Raw genomic sequence first — 21720 nt, forward strand, 5'->3', positions numbered from 1 at the left:
ACATTTTCAACTGCATATAGCCCTAAACATTAGCAATCAATGGTGAATTAATTCCCATCTGTTATAAATATATCTGAACAAGCCCGTATTGTTAAGGCTTTGCAACAAAATGGTTCATGTGGGTGGGTTATAAAGTTAAAACAACACATGGAAAGTGGTAGCCTACCTAATGCTCTGTTATACAATATCAAAGAATCATCTTATTTGGGTTAAATCACTGGATGAATAGAGCAGACTTCTGTTCATCTCCTGCATCATGCATGTTCTCTATAATAATAGCATACAAAAACTTCCATCAAAATTCACATTATTAGTGACAGTGCACATCACACACAGTAATTCAGAGATTTGTCATTCGGGGATTTGTTACAAGGCTTGCTAAAGAACACAACACATAGGCCGACATGACAAAAAGCCAAGGACAAGGTCATAAAATGATTTTTGAAATCTATGATTGTGAGGTGATGATGATGATGATGATGATGAAAATATACTAATAGATGGCTTTTCGACAGTAATAGCACAACATGAACTTGTTTTTACCTTGATCTGCCCCCGCAGTTGTCAGCATTTTAGCAATTTGAAATAATCCCGATATGGTCAAAAAAGCTAAAATAAAGTCGGACATCGTTGCGGATCAAAACTGGCCGCAGCACTTCATTCACTCACGTTCCGGTCCGGTTGTAATGTTCAGAAATGTCAAATGAAGATAGCCACTTCGCTTGTCACGCAAACCTTTCCGTTTTACCTATACCCCTGCCCAGCTGTATGTGAGCGAGTGGAGGACACTGTGAAAGCATGCGAGAGATAGAAAAGGTAGGAGGGGAGGAAGGCGGGAGGGAGGTAGGGTTACCGGCGCGGGGAGATAATGTTTCTATCACTTTTCAACACTGAGGGTCTATATTACATAGTCTGGCCTCTCATTTGAAAACGTGACGATGTTTCTCGTGTGTGTGTGTGTGTGTGTGTTCGTGAGAGAGAGAGAGAGAGAGAGAGAGAGAGAGAGAGAGAGAGAGAGAGAGAGAGAGAGAGAGACTATAATTTAATTGACAGTAGGGAAGTACGTATATGTGTATCTCTTCGCCTTCATCTACAGTGGTGTATTCTGAGAATTGTCAGTAATATTGAGGTACACAAATCTCAGCACTTTTAAAGGGAAAATGTTTTCCAGAAGAAGTATTGGATTACTTAGTCCTGGGTTTCCTAAACTAAGTGGTGTAAAATACTTAGGTAAAAATAATTTAAACTACTACTTAAGTAGTTTTTTGGGGGTATCTGTACTTTACTTTACTATTTATATTTTCGACAACTTTTACTTTTACTTCACTACATTCCTAAAATAATGTACTTTTTACTCCATACATTTTCCCTGACACCCAAGAAGAACTTGTTACATTTTGACAGGAAAATTGTCCAATTCACACACTTATCAAGAAAACATCCCTGGTCATCCCTACTGCCTCTGATCTGGCGGACTCACTAAACACATGCTTTGTTTGTAAATGAATGTCAGAGATTGTAGTGTACCCCTGACTATCCATAAATAAATAAAAAACAAGAAAATTGTGATGTCTGGTTTGCGTAATATAAGGGATTTGAAATTACTAATACTTTATTTTAGATTCTTAAGTACATTTTAGCAATTCCATTTACTTTTGATATTTAAGTATATTTTAAACCAATTACTTTTATTTTGCTGGGTGACTTTCACTTTTACTTTAGTCATTTTCTATTAAAGTATATTTACTTTTACTCAAGTTTGACTTTTGAGTACTTTTCCCACCACTGCCCAAACTCGGCTTTGCCCCTCCCCCCAAAGAATGTGCACTGGGACGATGGCGACGACCTAGGACCGAGTTTGGGAAGTCCTGATTTAGTCCAGCAATCTGAGTAACTAAGGGCTTCTTCTCTGCAGGGCCCATTGTGTATATGAACCCCATTTTAGTCTGTTAAAATCATTAGTCTCTTCTCCTTTCCTCTCCTCTCATTCAAGTCCCACCACTGAGCCTGCCAGATCTTAAACTGTAATGATTCAGCCACTGTCTGATCTCTCTGGTTTGGTTTCCCCTGAGGTGATGCAGCAGGATGGTCCCTCCATTCTCTCTATTAGCCTGTGGCAGCCCCACTCTCCATGCCCTTTTTCAAATATGGAATATGCAGGCCAGGGGCAGCCTAACAACACAGATAAAATACCCCAACTGATGTGGATGTAATAATGTAGTGTAATTGCAAAACCATTCACTGTATGTCCATGCAGTGTGTGTGTGTGTGTGTGTGTGTGTGTGTGTGTGTGTGTGTGTGTGTGTGTGTGTGTGTGTATGTGTATGTCAAAGGTCAAGGTCAAATAGGGGTGCTTATATTTGTCCTGTTTCACTGCGTGTACAAGTGGATAACCTGTACGAGTGTCAGGAAATGTAAATGTATTTTTTGCATATCCCACTCCCAGAGTGGGATCACAGCCAGGGATCCCATCTCATCACATCCAGTCTCATCCCATCTTTCAGTTTTCAGAGATTGTCATTCCTCACCCATATGCCCCTGATTGTTTACAGACTTGTGCTGGACCTGGGGTACTGGTAAAGGGGCAGGCTCCTGAATTTCAATCGAGCATCACAAAGGAGGTCAGTGTCCTAGGAGGGAGTTAGCTAGCTGAGTGTTCCAGTCCCCCGGCGTAGTGGATGAACAGAAGCAGCTGCTGCCTGCCTTGCTAACTGTCTTATACTACACTGGTGGAGCCAGAGCCACACCAGTGAAGCTTACAGTACAGTCTCAGTCACAAGACAGACAGGTCCAGAGTGCAAGGGCCTTCTCCACCCCCTCCTGGGCAATCATAGAGATGAAGTACTGAAATTAGAAATGGCATCCAACATACACATCTAGAGTCTCTTGTGGAAGGCTAATGTACCCAGCTTCGAAAGACCTGCAGCTTATCCTCACCCTAAGATTTATTTCCACTCCCTTGTCCTGGCTTGGCTTTTGTGATATTTTAGGTTCCTTATTATCATGTTCATCCAAATGAATAGAGTGTGGTACTTCGCTGCCCCCTACAGAGCTTTCTTTTCATGTACACACAGACAGAGCGAGAGAGAGAGAGAGATAGAGACTGGGTGAAATACCAGTGTGCCATCACAGCAGCAATATTTGTGACCTGTTGCAACAAGAAAAGGGCAAACAGGGAAGAACAAACACCATTGTGAATACAACCCATATTTATGTTTATTTATTTTGTACTTTAACTTTTTGCACATCCCTACACTGTATATAGACATAATATGATATTTGAAATGTCTTTATTATTTTGTAATTTCTGTGAGTGTAATGTTTACTGTTCATTTTATTGTTTATTTCACTTTTGTTTCTTATCTACTTCACTTGCTTTGGCAATGTTAACATATGTTTCCCATGCCAATAAAGCCCTTGAATTGAATAGAATTGAATTGAGAGAGAGAGAGCGAGAGAGAGAGCGAGAGAGACAGAGAGAGAGACAGGGAGAGAGACAGAGAGAGAGACAGAGAGAGAGAGAAGATGAAAAAGATAGGAGAAAATCCAATAATGGAGACCAATTCCAGCATCACTGTCTAGAAGGCTAGCTGACAACCAGTCAATAGTGCTCAGTAAGGAGGCCATGTAGCCCATAAAGATGCGTTATCCTCCATGTTTCTGAAGAAGAGGGCCCTGGAGACCTGTCCCAGCACAAAGCAGAGGCAGCAAAGAGCTCCTCTCTTCTTACAAATGAGCCACAGAAGAGTCCATTAAAACCATGGAGGTCAGCACTTGTCATATCCCAACATACAGTACAAGCTATCCAAGACCTTCAATATATAGCTGACATTGAAACAAAATAAAGTTATCTGTGTGAGTAGACTGCAATGGAGTGGGGGAGATAGAGGATAGTGGATACACTCTTCGAAGTACACAATTTACTTTCAATCGTATTGTGAAGAGATCTACACATGTGTATGCTGCATTTAGATATTGTTACAATGTGAGATGCTTGGGCTTGTTTGAAGAAGAGCAGTTCTGTTCGTGGTGAAAAAGCAAAAGCAGCAAGGTTTACCTCTGGGACAGCTCCATTGTATACAGTACCACAACAAACAACTATTCCCTATGTAGTGCACTACTTTTGACCAGGGCCCATATGGCTCTTGTCAAAAAAGTAGAGCACTATTTACAGGGAATAAGGTGGGTTGGAACCAACCTCTTGCTCAACCTCTCCTTCTTCAGAATTGACTACTTCCTACACGAGACATGTCGATGTAATTGTCAGACAGATATCCCTCCTGAAGCCACCAAATATCCAAAATGAGCCGTTTATAGTATGTAGAAGTGAAAGAAATATGCAAAGGCTTATTATGACGCTTGGAAGGGTTTGTGATCGACCTCCCTTTGTGACTGGTGCCTTAACGGAAGACTGGTTATTTGCTATGACACTGTTAAGCTAAGGATCACCTCCTGCTGTCTGCAGCATTGAAGGGGATGATTTGGTCGAGGCAGCCTACCATTGGGATGCATGCAGTGAAGTAGCGCAAGGCCGTGGGCAGAGAGAAACCTTTGCAGTTCCATAGCTAATCTCATGCCGTTCTACACATTTTGACATGGCGCTGTGAGGTTGCCGAGGCAAAGAGCTCCTGTACATTTAGTAAATATTTAATATTTTGTATTAGTTTTTTGTTTAAATTTTTTTTTTGTAGTATTTTGCTTTTTAATAGCTAAATCAGTATAGATTAAGTCCGGGTTACATCTATATGTTTTTTGCCCATGAATTTGAAAATCAGCTCTTTCAACATAGCTACTGTATGATACAAGTTTTCTCCTGTGGTACTGTATGTCAGTGGTAATCTTAAAGTTGGATAAGGGCTAGGGAAATGTGGTGAAGGAGGATTGGAGTTGAGATATTATTCAATATAGTAACTTTGTCTTGCTCTTCATGGTGCTGAAACTCCTCTCTCTAAATTGATAATGGAGCTTCCTATAGAGCTTCCTGATTCCTTCTATTCGTTAACTATTAGGACTGGCAGAGGAAATGTCCACTATGAATGAAGAGGAGAAATCGGTTACACTCAACTCCTATAGACTGACAGGTTAAATAGGCACCATCAGGAGATTTCCATCAGCTTGCCATGGAATACCACAGTACACAAATAAGTAGACATAATACGCATTGTGTTGTCTATTGTAAACTTGTACAAAAGGTGGATCATGCTATTGACTTCATTCTCTATCTGTATGCAGGTGGGAAGACTGAGGAGCATTAAGGCATTTACATTTCTCCAGCAGCACCAGGGGAAGGCAGTACAGCCTCCTAGAACCACTCAGAAAATAACAGCCTATTAATACCTGACTTGCTCCCCCCCTAGCTTTCACAGGGACAGAAATCATCTCTCCCTGACTGCTTTATCCATCACAAAAAATGTACTCCTTCCTTCCCACAAAACCTCCCTGTCTTCTCACCTGGCTACTGTACAACATATTGTTTATGTGAGCTTCACCTCAAACTACAATTTGAACGTTTTTGATGTCCTCACATGGGGCGGACTGGGAATAGAAATTGGCTCTGGGATTTCTAACACACTGGCCCATTCTTTTCCCCCTTGAGGACCCCACAACAACCATGTTTTTCTTCCTCGGGGCCCCCATTATCAGCCAGATAATGCTAATTTTGCATTTTTCCCACTAGGCAAAAAAGGACCGGCCCTTCTGGCATTTGCCAGAAATGCCAGATGGGCAGTCTACCCCTGTGTCCTCTACTCCTCTACTGCGAGTTATTCTGAGCCCTGTCCAGGAGAAAAGTTTGAGAACTTTTCGCGCGACATGCCGATTAGAGGTCTGTCAACCAATTAGATACATGCAACGGTGTTCTTCCTGCCTCAATGCCCTATGCTCAACACGTACAACCGCCCAATCGAAGGAATGGAAGAAATAATAGGCTGTCCTGAAAAGCAACACATGACAGTCTATGAAGGAAGTAGGTCTACATAGTGCCTCTTCTTCGCCCATTTTGGATATAGGTGTTGTTTACAGTATCGATAATACCTCGCCAGTGAGTTTATCTCTGAGGTCAATTATTAGCTAACTGCGGGAATTAACAGAGGGGTGAAAGAGCACTCGTGAATGTGTCCGAATAACTCTCAAACTGGTGAAAGAGACTGTGATATATTCAACTGAAATTGGAAATACTTGCATTATCTGGTAATTACCTAATTATTTAATTGTTTCTCCACGTTGAATTGGCATAATAGAATATATTGAGCTTTGGAATGCAGGCAGTTGTTTCGTGCATAAATGTAATTTTAGCCAACCTGTCAAAACATTTGAGGTGGGTATATAGCCTGTGTAGATAGTATACATACTGAAGGACTAGCTTTGTTTGATAACTATTTGTAAATTGCATATTACTCGAAATCATTTTCCTTTTTTCAACTTCAGTAATGGACCCATTTGACGCCATGTCTCCGCGCAAGGTTCTGGAGCGCGTCTCTACTCTGCTGGGATGCAGCCAGACATCGAATGAAGTAGCCACATATCTGGACAATCACGACGAACTAAAGCATCTACGTGAACAGTTTCTATTACCCAAAGTTGCAGAACTCCCTCCTTGTAAGTAAAATGGCAAGCAGGCCTTTTTATGCACTGGCTAGTTGCTTCTCCGTCTCCCCATAGCAGTCTGTGGAGTGTCATGATATTATTATTATCTTATCTGTAGGAAAACCTCTGACCTTTACTAACTTGTGGCCAGAGATTTTCTGGCTACAATGAGCCTTGCTTGCCCCAATTTAGTCGAAAGAATGGTCTGCTGTATAGTCACTATGGGGAGGACTTTCTAGAGCAACCGGTTAAATTGTGAATTAGAGCATTTTAAAAACATCTTTAAATGTTTAAACTAGTGAGATATATACTGAATGTGATTACTGAAAGCATCTGTGAGTTTGCTTGATTTACTGTCATCCGAAATTAAGATATTTCATTATTTTGGCATATATAATTCATGTATATTACACTACTTTTACAACGGGCTGGCGTTTTGACCACATCGAATTGGTTGGAATTCCACATGTTTTTTACCTCAGATTGGTGATGCTCGTATATAAACGTTTTATAGTCAACATGACACAAAATCAATTGCTTATAACCTATCAATATCTTTAGTTATGTACTGTTGATTTTGTCATACAGGCGCAGCTATCATTTTCTCAAATTGCACGGAAAATTCGGGGCGGTCTCTGTAAACGTCGCTGGCCACACACCAATACACTGTTTTGACAGTCAAAGTAACACGTAAATAGCTGCGAACCGTTGTCACTGTTGATATATCCTATGGTGTGTCGTGATTCGTTGAAGTTAACTAACAGAAAAAAATATTTTTGTTTGTTGGTTTCCTTTTCCATGATGGTAGCCTCCCAAAATCAACATCCGCCATTGCAAAGCATAGACTTCTACAAGTTATTGTCTAACCAACCGTGTGTAGGTCATTCAACTTTCCGTGGGGCCTTAGAGTCGTGTTAGTTTAAACAGTGCTAAACCTGAACGTTTGCCCCCTGTTCTATTGAGTTCAGTGTATAATGGAAGTGATTAACAAAAAAGTGTTGCATTACACTTACCAGGTTGGAGACCCACTTGAAACAAAATGCAACACTTCAAAATGTAGCCAGCTGTTTTCTACAAATTGTCCTCTAACCAGTGATGCACACATTATTCCCATGTTCTGTGTGGTTTTTGAGCTGTGTTAGTTTTAACAGGATGTGCAACCTCATCTCCCCCTCTTGTGCAAATAATTTAAATGTTATAATCGATAGGAGGGATTTATTTTATTTAAGCTTTATTTATCTAGGCAAGTCGGTTAAGAACAAATTGTTATTTACAATTATGGCCTACCCCAGCCAATCCTAGACGATGCTGGGCCAATTGTGCACCGCCGTATGGGACTCCTAATCATGGCCGGATGTTATACAGCCTGGATTTGAACCAGGGACTGTAGTGACGGCTCTTAGCACTGAGATGCAGTGCCTCAGACCGCTGTGCCACTCGGGAGCCCCAAAATACTGTTGCTGTTTCTATTTCTGTTTTGGTGAACCCTGTATCAAAATTCAACATTCCAAAATGTAGCTGATGGTACTGTAGGTTGTCCTCTAAGCAGTGATGTTTTTTGAGTTCTGGTAGTTTCAACAGTGGCCCACTCTTACATGCAGAACTGCTTTGACTCAGCGACATTTGTGGCTTTTCAAGCATGAACTGCTTGTTTCAAGTCCTGCCACAACATCTCAATTGGGATAAGGTCTGGACTTTGACTAGGCCATTCCAAAACTTCAAATGTGTTGCTTTTTAGCCATTTTGATGTGTACTTTATTGTGTGTTTTGGATCATTGTCTTGCTGCATGACCCAGCTGTGCTTCAGCTTCAGCTTACAGACCGATGGCCTGACATTCTCCTGTAGAATTCTCTGATACAGAACAGAATTCATGGTTCTTTGATTAAGGCACAGTCCACAGGTGAAGAACAAATTGTCATCTTGACTGGTTTTGCTTGTAAATCATTTTTTTGTTTTTTTTACAAACATTTTCATATTTTTTTCTAGTGAGGTCCTGAGACAGCAAAGCATCCCCAATTCACCACACTACCACCACCATGCTTGACCTTTGGTATAAGGTTCTTACTGTTGAATGCAGTGTTTGGTTTTTATCAGGCATAATGGGACCCATGTCATCCAGAAAGTTATACATTTGACTCATCTGTCCATAGAACATTCTTCCAAGAGTCTTGATGATCATCCAGGTGTTTTTTTGGAAAACTTGAGTACACTTTTTGGATTGAAATTGAGTGTTGAGAAATATTTTATTAGCAGTTATTAAAATTGACATTTATGTTCCCTGATCAACTGCCATGTTTTCAACTTGTCAGTACGAGTAGTTATTGAGTGTAAGGGGGCAATTACTTTTTCACACAAGGGAATTGGGTGTTGCACAACTTTGTTAATTTAAAAAAAAATGTATATTTTAATTTATTTGTAAACTCATGTTCATCTTATTTTAGGTTTTAGTTGAAGATCTGATAACATTCAGTATCAAAAATATGCAAAAATAGAGAAAATCAGAAGGGGGGCAAATACTTTATCATGGCACTATGTATAGATAGTACATTATATGCATAGATTTTCAATATATCACACCGTTTCTGCATATTGGTTATTGATTTGGACACTTTAAAACGGTCTTGACATTGGGCTGTTTATTAATGACTTGTCATCAAGAAGCGACAGCATCATTTTCAACTTAAGTTTTAGGAATGTAAATGTAACTTTCAACATAAATGTTCCAATGCTATTGTACTTAATCAGGTAAAAACTGCTGAATGAGTCCGAAAGTGTGCTGGGATTGATTTATTTTGTTGATACTGTCTACCAGAAATCACCAAAAGGGTTTTGCCCTGCCTACTGTATACAGTTGAAGTCGGACGTTTACATACAATACATTTAAACTCAGTTTTTCACAATTCCTGACATTTAATCCCAGTAAAAATGTAGGATCACTTCTTTATTTGAAGAATGTGAAATGTCAGGATAATAGTAGAGAGAATGATTTATTTCATCACATTCCCAGTGGGTCAGAAGTTTACATAAACTCAATTAGTATTTGGTAGCATTACCTTTAAATTGTTTAACTTGGGTCAAACGTTTCGGGTAGCCTTCCACAAGCTTCCCAAAATAAGTTGGGTGAATTTTGGCCCATTCCTCCTGACAGAGCTGGTGTAACTGAGTCAGGTTTGTAGGCCTCCTTGCTCGCACACGCTTTTTCAGTTCTGCCCACACATTTTCTATAGGATTGAGGTCAGGGCTTTGTGATGGTCACTCCAATACCCTGACTTTGTTGTACTTAAGCCATTTTGCAACAACTTTGGAAGTATGCTTGGGGTCATTGTCCATTTGGAAGACCCATTTGCGACCAAGCTTTAACTTCCTGACTGATGTCTTGAGATGTTGCTTCAATATATCCACCTAATTTTCTTTCCTCATGATGCCATCTATTTTGTGACGTGCACCAGTCCCTCCTGCAGCAAAGCACCCCCACAACATGATGCTGCCACCCCCGTGCTTCACGGTTGAGATGGTGTTCTTTGGCTTGCAAGCCACCACTTTTTTCCTCCAAACATAATGATGGTCATTATGGCCAAACAGTTCTATTTTTGTTTCATCAGACCAGAGGACAATTCTCCAAAAAGTGTGATATTTTTCCCCATGTGCAGTTGCAAACCATAGTCTGGCTTTTTTATGGCGGTTTTGGAGCAGTGGCTTCTTCCTTGCTGAGCGGCCTTTCAGGTTATGTCGATATAGGACTCATTCTACTATGGATATAGATACTTTTGTGCCTGTTTCCTCCAGCAAGGTCCTTTGCTGTTGTTCTGGGATTGATTCAAACTTTTTGCACCAAAGTACGTTCATCTCTAGGAGACATAACGCGTCTCCTTCCTAAGCAGTATAACGGCTGCGTGGTCACATGGTGTTTATACTTGCGTACTATTGTTTGTACAGACGAACGTGGCACCTTTAGGCGTTTGGAAATTGCTCCCAACGATGAACAGTCAACTTAGTGTATGTAAACTTCTGACCCACTGGAATTGTGATACATTGAATTATAAGTGAAATAATCTTTCTGTAAACAATTGTTGGAAAACTTATTTGTCATGCACAAAGTAGATGTCCTAACCAACTTGCCAAAACTATAGTTTGTTAACAAGAGATTGGTGGAGTGGTTGAAAAACAAGTTTTAATGACTCCAACCTGAGTGTAGGTAAACCTCCGACTTCAACTGTACATGTAGGTCTTCAAGATCCTACATACAGAGAGGAAACGGCCTCCCTGGTCGGGTACAATGAGGTCAGAAAAGATTTGCTGCTGGGATATGTATTATAGCTGGAAGCGAGATGCTCACAACATATGGGTTGAGCTGAAAAAAGGAGATGACTAAGCACTTTCATTTAGCTAACTAAGTGTTTGAAAGTTGAATCATTTTAATGACATTCTTCAACCGCAAAAACAAAAGCATCTTTCTGGGGTCAAGAAGTAGGCCGTGATTTGAACAATGCAGGGAAACTTCTTCGTAAAAATGTGTGGATCGATTGGGCTAATGCACTGTTATTGTTCCCTTAGCTGACCTTACGCTTGTGGATGGCACCAAGGAATGCATTTACTTTGTGGGGAACTCACTTGGCCTCCAGCCCAAAATGGCCAAGAAGTACATCGACGAGGAGCTGGATAAATGGGCTAAAACGTAAGTTGTTCCCTCAACGTTTCCCCCAATGTTCGCTTTATGACACTGAATCAGCTAAAGTTTTCGTCAACTATTTCAAATACAGTAATGGTCATTTGAGGATGACATGTCCCCCCCCCCCCTGAACCTTTCTCTTTAAAAAGCTATTGTCCTATCTGTGAAATGTGTATCCTATCCTTTGTAGCTGTGAGCATTGTTTTATTGCGTTCTGTCTTGCAGGGGAGTTCATGGCCATGTACAAGGCTCTCGACCTTGGGCCTGGGCGGAGAACAATATAGAGGGACTCATGGCTAATGTGGTTGGTAAGTTCATACAATAACACATGTTCAATGCATTATCTAACCTAACGTTCTATGTTAGTTGTATGATCATATTAGTGAACATGAGCTCGGGCTGAGACGGGGCTATTTAACAATGCATGTTGGCACCTTTACAGGCTTTTTTACACTGATGTGCGAACAAAGGTTTCAATACACAGTCATCACGGTTCCCTATATCGTCACGGTTCCCTATATCGTCACGGTTCCCTATATCGTCACGGTTCCCTATATCGTCACGGTTCCCTATATCGCTATATCGTCACGGTTCCCTATATCGTCACGGTTCCCTTTTTCACACAGCACTGTTAAAAGCCTGTAATTTCCAGCTCTCATAACATCCATGGTTAAATTGTCAGGTAATTCCGATAGGTTATTATCGTTCTGTCCGACTGTTGAAAATGTATGACAGAGAGACCTATCTGTGACTGGTTTTAAAAGGTAATTGGACCCTGACATCTTTTGCAGAGTCCAAAGTACAACCAAACCAAACAACTGAAGGCCATTGTGCAATCACCTCAGATGCCTTTTTTTGTGTGGAAAATGTACTTTGGAAAATGTAGGTTGTGATAGCTTAAATGCTATTAAGTAAAAATGTGTTCGAAAGTTATATCAGAGCAATGGGAATTAAATCACCTTTGTGTGTGTGTGTTTGCGTGCGAACAGGGGCTAAACCTGAGGAGGTTGCCTTGATGAACGGGTTAACAGTTAATCTGCATATTCTGTTGGTAAGATAACGTCAAACTTTTAAACAAATTGCCAACGTAAACATACACTATACATTATATACCGAGACTTTACATTAACAACATGTTATATATTTGCTTTACAGCTGTCTTTTTACAAACCTACAGCAAAACGTCACAAAATCCTTCTTGAGGACAAGGCTTTCCCCTCAGACCATGTGAGTCATTCCAACGACACAGCACTTGTTTTCAACCTACAGGATGTCGGTGTAATGACTGCAGGACATTTTGTGTTTAAAAGGCACTTGCATTCTTCAACTGCATTTCAACCATAATTCATGTTTTTGCCCTAAAAAGAACCCATTTTGACAGTTGTAATCTACTTGTTAAAGTGTGCAGAGACTACTCTTCGTCATTTACACTGTCGTAAATAGAAATGTCCGCTGTTGTTATTCCCACTAGATGTTATCTGTTGTCTCTGTGTTGGTGGAGAAGAGTGGGGGTAAATTGACCCACTTTTTTTTTTTTTTACCATGTTCATCATGTGTAATTTCTTCAGTATGCCGTGGAATCTCAGATCCAGTTGAAAGGTTACGACCCTAAGCGGAGCATGCTGCTCATGAAGCCCAGACCGGTAAACTAGTCTTCGTTTTTTTCTATAATCACCTTTAGGGGAATAGGACATAAATAATAACTTTTATTTGCACCTGTTTATTAACAGTTATTAAAAGTGACATTTTATATACCCTGATCAACTGCTGTGTTTTTTTTTAAACTGGCAGGGCGAGGAGGTGCTGAGAACTGAGGACATTCTGGACACGATAGAAAAGGAGGGAGATTCCATTGCGGTGGTCCTGTTCAGTGGAGTGCAGTACTACACCGGGCAGCTCTTTGATATGGCCGCCATCACTAAAGCAGGGCAGAAGAAGGTTAAAGGACGACTTTAGAACCAATCCTCTGTCTTTTTCTCGCCTGCAGTGAGACCCAAACATTTTTTTTTTGGGGGGGGGAATGTTATTTCAACTTTTCAACGAATTGTTTGTCTATAAACTACTTCTAAACCCTTTACAAATCCCCTTAGAGCAGGGTTCCATGATGCCCACCCCCACTATATATACAAACGCATGTGGACAGTACACCCCTTCACATTAGTGGATTTGGCTGTTTCAGCCACACCTGTTGCTGATGTGTATAAAATCGAGCACAGCCATGCAATCTCCGTAGACACATACTGGCAGTAGAATGGCCTTACTGAAGTGCTCAATGACTATCATCGTGGCACCTTCATATTTTTTAAAAACTTATTTTTCTCGCCAATTTTGTGAGATCCAATTGGTAGTTAGTCTTGTCCCATCGCTGCACCTCCCGTATGGACTCGGGAGAGGTGAAGGTCGAGAGCCGTGCGTCCTCCGAAACACAACCCCGCCAAGCCGCACTGCTTCTTGACACACTGCTCGCTTAACCCGGAAGCCGGCCACACCAATGTGTCGGAGGAAACACCACATACCTGGCGACCGTGTCAGCGTGCACTGCTCCCGGCCCGACACAGGAGTCGCTAGAGCGCAATGGGACAAAGACATCCCGGCCGGCCAAACCCTCCCCTAACCCGGGTGAAGCTGGGCCAATTGTGCGCCGCCTCATGGGTCTCCCGGCGCTCAACACGGCCCGTTATCGAACCCGAATCTGTAGTGATGCAGTGCCTTAACCCGCTGCTCCACTCGGGAGGCCTAGTTCGTCAAATTTCTGCCATGCTAGAGCTGCTTGTTTAACTGTAAGTGCTTTTATTGTGAAGTGGAAACAACAATCGGCTGGAGTGGTATAAAGCTCACTGCCATTGGACTCTGCAGCAGTGAAAACGTGTTCTCTGGAGTGATGAATCACGTTTGACTATCTGGCAGTCCGACGGACGAATCTGGGTTTGGTGGATGCCAGGAGAACACTACCTGCCCGTCTGCTTTAATGTTTTAATGAAATTGTATCTCTATTTGGGCTTCTTGCGGTCAAATTGTAGTCTACAAATTATTTGTTATTATGTTCCGGCCTCTGACCCGCCGCTCAAGAAAAAATCAGCCTGCGGCTGAATCTATTTCATGTTCCCACTCCTTAGAGGGTACTCCCAACATTATCTTGATGGAGTTTTATAAAGGTTCAATTTAAACAGTCAAGGGACAACACTGCCCTCTGGTGTCCAAACTGTGATACTGTCACTACATTGCGACAAAGAAGTGAAATGGATGAGTCTGTTTATAATCAGTGGTTAAATTGGGCTGGAGTCGCACCCGCCTACTTTCCTTCTAGTTTCTATTTTTATAGTGAACCCTTGTATCAAAGGGGGCATAAGCTTGATCTATGCGATATTATACTCGCACAATCTGGATTCCCTGAGCTCTCTTTAGAACCAATGGGAAGTGGATTTAGGTGAACAACTTTCCGATGAAACTTGGCAGAGTATGCTTCAGAGAATACATGTTTAATCGATACATCGAAGACATGCTGTAATTCAATTTAAAATAGTTAATAGGCTGCATTGGTCAAAGGCACAATTATCTAAGATTAGACCAGAAATAGATACCACTTTTTGACCGATGTAAGCAGGCTCCTGCTACACGTTTTGGACATGCCCGGAATTGACAGATTTCTGGATATCCATTTTTTAAAACGTTTTCTAGGCTTATAGAGCCTTTTTTTTTTGCATTATTCGGCGTGGCACCACTGGAGGCCCCTCTAAACAGTTCTATGGGCAACATGCTGGCATTTACTTCTTTTCTAGCTAGGTGTCTTATACTATTTAAGTGGAAGGATCGGTTTCTTCCTGCTTTTAACCACTGGATAAAGACATTTCTGCAACATCTCAAGCTAGAGAAAAAAAACTCTACTCTGTTAGGGGATCTGCAATTACATTTTATAATATCTGGCAACATTCCCTATCCTTTGTAGAAGACCCAGCTAATTTCACCCAGCTACCTCCATAAACCAACCCAAATTAGAATTACTCATTTTATATCATGTCTGCTTTAAGTCTGGTTTTGGGGTGGGGCTCTGTTAGAGCATGGAGGGTGGCTTTGATTTGGTGGGGGATCCGTGTGTGTTCTGCCCTCAGACCTGTTCTGTCTGTTATCTATATAATCATAAATGCCAAATAAAAAAAACTTGGGGTCTAGAACCGGGCTCCTGCACCTTGGGTCAAAAGGAGAAACGGCCGGAGCAAAGCTCCAGCAATTTTAAGGTTTTGAAGAAAAGAATAGGACTAACCAAGGTTAGGGTTAGGATTGAACATATGGCTATAGTTGAGGTTAGATTTATGCAAAGTTGGGGTTATGGTTGTGGTTGACCTGGGATGTGGACATGAAGCTAGGGTTAGGGTTGTGGTTGAAGTTAGGGTTGAACAGGGACGTGGATATGAAGCTAGGGTTAGGGTTGTGGTTGAAGTTGAAGTTAGGGTTGAACAGGGACGTGGATATGAAGCTAGGGTTAGGGTTGTGGTTAAGGCTGTGGCTGTGGTTGACCTGGGATGTGGATATGAAGCCAGGGTTAGGGTTGTGGTTGAAGTTGAAGTTAGGGTTGAACAGGGATGTGGATATGAAGCTAGGGTTAGGGTTGTGGTTAAGGCTGTGGCTGTGGTTGACCTGGGATGTGGATATGAAGTTTGAATTGTGGCCGAGGGTTAGAGTAGAACCAGGAAGTGAACATGAACCTAGGATTAGTGTTAGAGGGGCTCCACTGTATTCCTAATTCAATCCCTGTTTATAATGCATAACAGCCATTGTGTATAGTCAACGTGTTTGATCGTGCTTCTATCTATTGTATAATGTTATTGTTAACATTGGCTTATGAGTTAATGAAGCATGTTATTTCAATCAAAAAAGCATTTTGTCAGACACAACAGCTGCTCCAACAGCGTCCTCTGTTGTCAGGAATGTGTAACAATTTGACATGATTGGTTCGGGCCGGATTTGTCTGCGTTCGCCTCATGCAAGTGTATGATGCCCATTCCAATTCACTACGTACGGAGAATGACATTTGTCAAATAAATAGCAGTGTGTTGACAAGGAACTAAATGTTGACACTCGGGAGATGTCAAACCAAACACACACACACACACACACACACAAGCCTTCCCTCTCTGTCACATTTAGCAGGGCAATCAAAACAACCAGACTTAGTCAGTCCTAATGATCCTCAGAATAATACCCCAACTAGGAATACATGAATCAGGCACGCAAACGAACACACACACACACACACACACACACACACACACACAAACAAGCACACAACACACACACACACACACACAGGCACGCAAACGAACACACACACACACAGGCACGCAAACGAACACACACACACACACAGGCAGGCAAACAAACACACACACACACACACACACACACGCTGATGAACTGCCTCTGATGTGTCCTGACTGCACAGCTTCGGCCTGCTGCCCTTAGCATCTGGCATGACGGTGTGTTTTTGTTCTTCCCACAGGGCTGCTACGTTGGCTTCGACTGTGCACACGCAGTGGGCAATGCAGAGCTGAAGCTGCATGACTGGGGAGTGGACTTTGCCTGCTGGTGCTCCTACAAGGTCAGCATTTGGGGTTTGTGTGGAGAAATCAAGGGCAAAATGAACTGCTGGCACTGGCTTCACTCTGTTTCCTGTCCAACACCTGCTGACACAGGAAGACAACAATATGTGGGGTCGAAATGTACTCGTTCGAGCTTAATATTGCCAACAATGATTTTCTTGCCGTTGTTATCGATGCCCATTTCAAATATTGTAGATTATCATTGGTCTTCAACATTGTAGAAAATAAGCAGACAAACTATGCAATGTGTTGGTAAGAGTTATTTTTGTATTCACGTGTAGTATGTGAACTCTGGAGCTGGTGGTCTGGCTGGAGCTTTTATCCATGAGAAGAATGCACTTACAGTCAAGCCTGCGTGAGTATGACGGTGCAGTACAGCTCAGATTTGTGTTCCTATTGCGTGTTTGACTATGGTGTGTGTTTTAACTGCTCGTTACTTTCTCTCTCAGGCTCACGGGATGGTGGGGACATAACTTGAAAACAAGGTTCCGCATGGATAATGGTATCAACATGTTTGTGTTCATGTTCTCATTCTAGTCCCTGTACTGGGGACACATTGCAGAATGTTGCTTCGAGTTGGCCCTGTCGGTCTCTAAGCAGAGATACCCACGAAGCTTGATTGACACTGACATCTTGTGGTCATTTTAGGGTATTACAGAAAATAGGTTCTACTGTGTTCATTTTGCCGTTTCAGTCAAGCCAGAACCCAAATGAGTTCATCACGAACATCCTCCATTTTTTCTGAACATCCTACATTTTTTCTGACCATAGAAATGGATCTACTACCTGGTATAAGTGGCTTTCGGCTATCAAACCAACCCATCCTGCTGGTGTGTCCACTGCAAGCTAGTTTAGAGGTGATTGGAATCATTTTGGTTTTTCATATATATTTCATACAGCAGATATTAGAACTTGTTCGTGCTCATCTCTCTAACCATGGAGTTTAAAGTGACCTGTAAAAGGTTGTAACTGTTATAATAAGCAGGGTTGGGGGGTCAATTCCAGTCAATCCAGGAAGTACAGTGAAATTCAAATTCTCTTCAGTGTTTTTCAAATAGGAGAATTTGGAATTGGAATTTGGTTTACTTTCTGAATTGAAATGGAATTGAGCCCAGCTCTGGCAATAACTGATTAGTTGTCAATCTTTGTCAATACGTCCAGGTCTTTGCTATGACCAGTATGGCAGCTCTGAGGAACAAGTCCAGACTTCTGACGGGTTACTTGGAGTGTCTGATCCAGCACTACTACAACAAGGACGAGTCCCAGCCTCACAAGCCCTACGTCCATATCATCACTCCCTCCCACCCTGAGGAACGAGGCTGCCAACTCTCCCTCTCTTTCTCTGTCCCCATCGCAGCCATATTCCAGGAGCTGGAGAAGAGGGGTGTCGCTGTGAGTGGCTTCATATATAATAAACTCAGCAAAAAAAGAAACGTCCTCTCACTGTCAACTGCGTTTATTTTCAGCAAACTTAACTTGTGTAAATATTTGTATGAACAGAACAAGATTCAACAACTGAGACATAAACTGAACAAGTTCCACAGACATGTGACTAACAGAAATTTAATAATGTGTCCCTAAACAAAGGGGGGGTCAAAAGTAACAGTCAGTATCTGGTGTGGCCACCAGCTGCATTAAGTACTACAGTGCATCTCCTCATGGACTGCACCAGATTTTCCAGTTCTTGCTGTAAGATGTTACCCCACTCTTCCACCAAGGCACCTGCAAGTTCCCAGACATTTCTGGGGGAATAGCCCTAGCCCTCACCCTCCGATCTAACAGGTCCCAGACGTGCTCAATGGGATTGAGATCTGGGCTCTTCGCTGGCCATGGCAGATCACTGACATTCCTGTCTTGCAGGAAATCACGCACAGAACGAGCAGTATGGCTGGTGGCATTGTCATGCTGGAGGGTCATGTCAGGATGAGCCTGCAGGAAGGGTACCACATGAGGGAGGAGGATGTGTTCCCTGTAACGCACAGCGTTGAGATTGCCTGCAATGACAACAAACTCAGTCCGATGATGCTGTGACACACCGCCCCAGACCATGACCTCCCCAGACCTTAGTCCAGCCTCTCTCAGCCTATTGCGGACAGTCTGAGCACTGATGGAGGGATTGTGTGTTTCTGGTGTAACTCAGGCAGTTGTTGTTGCCATCCTGTACCTGTCCCGCAGGTGTGATGTTTGGACAATCAGCTGTCCGTCCTGTCTCCCTGTAGCTCTGTCTTAGGCGTCTCACAATACGGACATTACAATTTATTGCCCTGGCCACATCTGCAGTCCTCATGCCACCTTGCAGTGTATTCACGACCATTCCACAAGTGCCTGTTCATTCATTGTTTGTGGTTCATTGAACAAGCATGGGAAACAGGGTTTAAACCCTTTACAATGAAGATCTGTGAAGTTTTGGGGATTTTTATGAATTATCTTTGAAAGACAGGGTCCTGAACAAGGGATCTTTCTTTTTTTGCTGAGTTTACAAAATTAGTACATTATTGACGAGTTTCCCAGACCCATATTAAGCCTAGTCTGGACTGAAACTTGCTCTCTTAAATAAAATACAAATTCAGTTTTTTTTTTAATCCATTGACCATGCTTTTTAGTCCAGATGTGGGTTTACTTGTAATTTGGGTACAGAACACATGTTCTTAATATGTATGCTGAACAAAAAATATAAATGCAACATGTCAAGTCTTGGTCCCGTGTTTCACTAGCTGAAATAAAAGATCCCAGAAATGTTCCATACGCACAAATTTTGTGCACTCATTTTTTTACATCCTTAGTGAGCATTTCTCCTTTGCCATGATAATCCATCCATCTGACAGGTGTGGCATATCAAGAAGCTGATTAAACAACCGCAGACCACGTGTAACCACCCCAGCCCAGGACCACCATATGCAGCTTCTTTACCCTGCAGGATCGTCTGTCTGTAATAAAGCCTATTTGTGGGGGAAAAATGTATTCTGATTGGCTGGGCCTGGCTCCTCAGTGTGTGGGCCTATGTCCTCCCAGGCCCACCCATGGCTGGGCCCCTGCCCAGTCATGTGAAATCCATAGATTAGGGTATAATTTAATTTATTTCAATTGACTGATTTCCTTCTATGAACTGTAACTCAGGAACATTTTTGAAATTGTTGCATGTTGTGTGTATATTTTTAGTCAGTATAAATGTTTTATGCATGATTATACAGACAGATTTGAATCTATGTTTTGTAATTGACTATTGCTGTTTTGATCTGTTCTCTCCATGCGATCTCAAGTGTGACATGAGGGAACCCAACGTTCTGCGCATCGCTCCGGTGCCGCTCTACAACTCCTTTAGCGACGTGCACCGCTTCATCACTGTTCTAGGATCAGCTTTGGCTGCCAGCAAAGAACTACAACAATGATAGAAACAGTCTTTTATTGTTACCCCACCTTTCAGAGTATTTTTGACAGTGCGGTATGAAAACAAGATGTTTTTATCTACTATGTGCTGGAGTCACTGACAGGTCTTCTGAACTACTGTCCCAAAGAATTGCAATATGTTTTGCCTAGGCTACTCAGTAAAACAAAATTGGTTGGAATTGTATTCCTACTCAAAATTTATTGAGACAAGTTTGTTGCTATACAATGTCAAATAAAAGCAAATAGTCAATTACTGTGAATCTCAATTCAAGATGAGCTTCTGCATTTTTATTTTGAACTTTTATTTTGAAAGGGAGTCGATGCTGAGACCACGGTCTCTTTTCCAGATGAGCTCTGTGTAGATCAACAGTACACATCAAAATACAATTAACACGTGAAACTACAACTCACATGCAAATTAAAATGCTGGGACAGAGAAAAGCTTGGACTGGGCTGAGCCAGAGCTGCCCTTCCGTGGGGGTGGGAGGGCCAATAGACCAGAGCTGCCCTTCCGTGGGGGTGGGAGGGCCAATAGACCAGAGCTGCCCTTCCGTGGGGGTGGGAGGGCCAATAGATCAGAAACGCCCTTCCGTGGGGGTGGGAGGGCCAATAGACCAGAGCTGCCGTTCCGTGGGGGTGGGAGGGCCAATAGATCAGAGCTGCCCTTCCGTGGGGGTGGGAGGGCCAATAGACCAGAGCTGTCATTCCGTGGGGGTGGGGGGCCAATAGACCAGAGCTGCCCTTCCATGGGGGTGGGAGGGCCAATAGACCAGAGCTGCCGTTCCGTGGGGGTGGGAGGGCCAATAGACCAGAGCTGTCATTCCGTGGGGGTGGGAGGGCCAATAGACCAGAGCTGCCCTTCCATGGGGGTGGGAGGGCCAATAGACCAGAGCTGCCGTTCCGTGGGGGTGGGAGGGCCAATAGACCAGAGCTGCCGTTACGTGGGGGTGGGAGGGCCAATAGACCAGAGCTGCCGTTCCGTGGGGGTGGGAGGGCCAATAGACCAGAGCTGCCGTTCCGTGGGGGTGGGAGGGCCAATAGACCAGAGCTGCCGTTCCGTGGGGGTGGGAGGGCCAATAGACCAGAGCTGCCGTTCCGTGGGGGGGGGGGGGCCAATAGACCAGAGCTGCCGTTACGTGGGGGTGGGAGGGGCAATAGACCAGAGGTGGTAGAACAGAATACTCTGGTCTGGGTGAAGGGTATGAGAAGAGCCTGTAGGTAAATAGGGGCAGTTCCTCTTGCTGCTCCATAGGCAATTACCATGGTCTTGAAGTGGATGCGAGCTTTGACTGGAGGAGGTTGAAAATCAGGCGGGCTGCAGCGTTCTGGGTAAGTTGCAGGGGTTTGATGGCACAAACTGGGAGCCTGGAATCGTACCTGTGTGTAGGGTCGTACACTACGGATGTTGCAGAGCATGAACCTGCAGGAGTGAGCCACTGCTTTGATGTTTGCAGAGAACGACAGGGTGTTGTCCAGGGCCA

General features: G+C 42.8%; 1 protein-coding gene across 2 annotated transcripts; it reads left to right on the forward strand.

Annotated features, from left to right (window-relative positions):
* The first annotated feature begins 5951 nt into the window (after positions 1 to 5951).
* On the forward strand, positions 5952 to 20510 carry LOC112253943 (kynureninase). Of its 2 annotated transcripts, none has more exons than XM_024426085.2 (14): positions 5952 to 6189; positions 6427 to 6597; positions 11141 to 11261; positions 11481 to 11563; positions 12245 to 12306; positions 12411 to 12482; positions 12824 to 12898; positions 13047 to 13193; positions 16753 to 16851; positions 17134 to 17207; positions 17302 to 17354; positions 17624 to 17709; positions 18014 to 18244; positions 19678 to 19859. In XM_024426085.2, exons 2-14 carry the CDS (start codon positions 6429 to 6431, stop codon positions 19783 to 19785), a joined length of 1380 nt encoding a protein of 459 aa, XP_024281853.1. In that variant the 5' UTR covers positions 5952 to 6189; positions 6427 to 6428; the 3' UTR covers positions 19786 to 19859. The 2 variants fall into 2 exon arrangements, with proteins under 2 accessions (XP_024281853.1, XP_024281852.1); XM_024426084.2 differs by lacking the exon at positions 19678 to 19859 and adding an exon at positions 20113 to 20510 and having other exon boundaries at positions 5955 to 6189.
* The last annotated feature ends 1210 nt before the right edge of the window (positions 20511 to 21720 follow it).

The sequence above is a fragment of the Oncorhynchus tshawytscha genome, linkage group LG14 (genome assembly GCF_018296145.1).
Source record: "Oncorhynchus tshawytscha isolate Ot180627B linkage group LG14, Otsh_v2.0, whole genome shotgun sequence".
Taxonomy (NCBI): domain Eukaryota; kingdom Metazoa; phylum Chordata; class Actinopteri; order Salmoniformes; family Salmonidae; genus Oncorhynchus; species Oncorhynchus tshawytscha.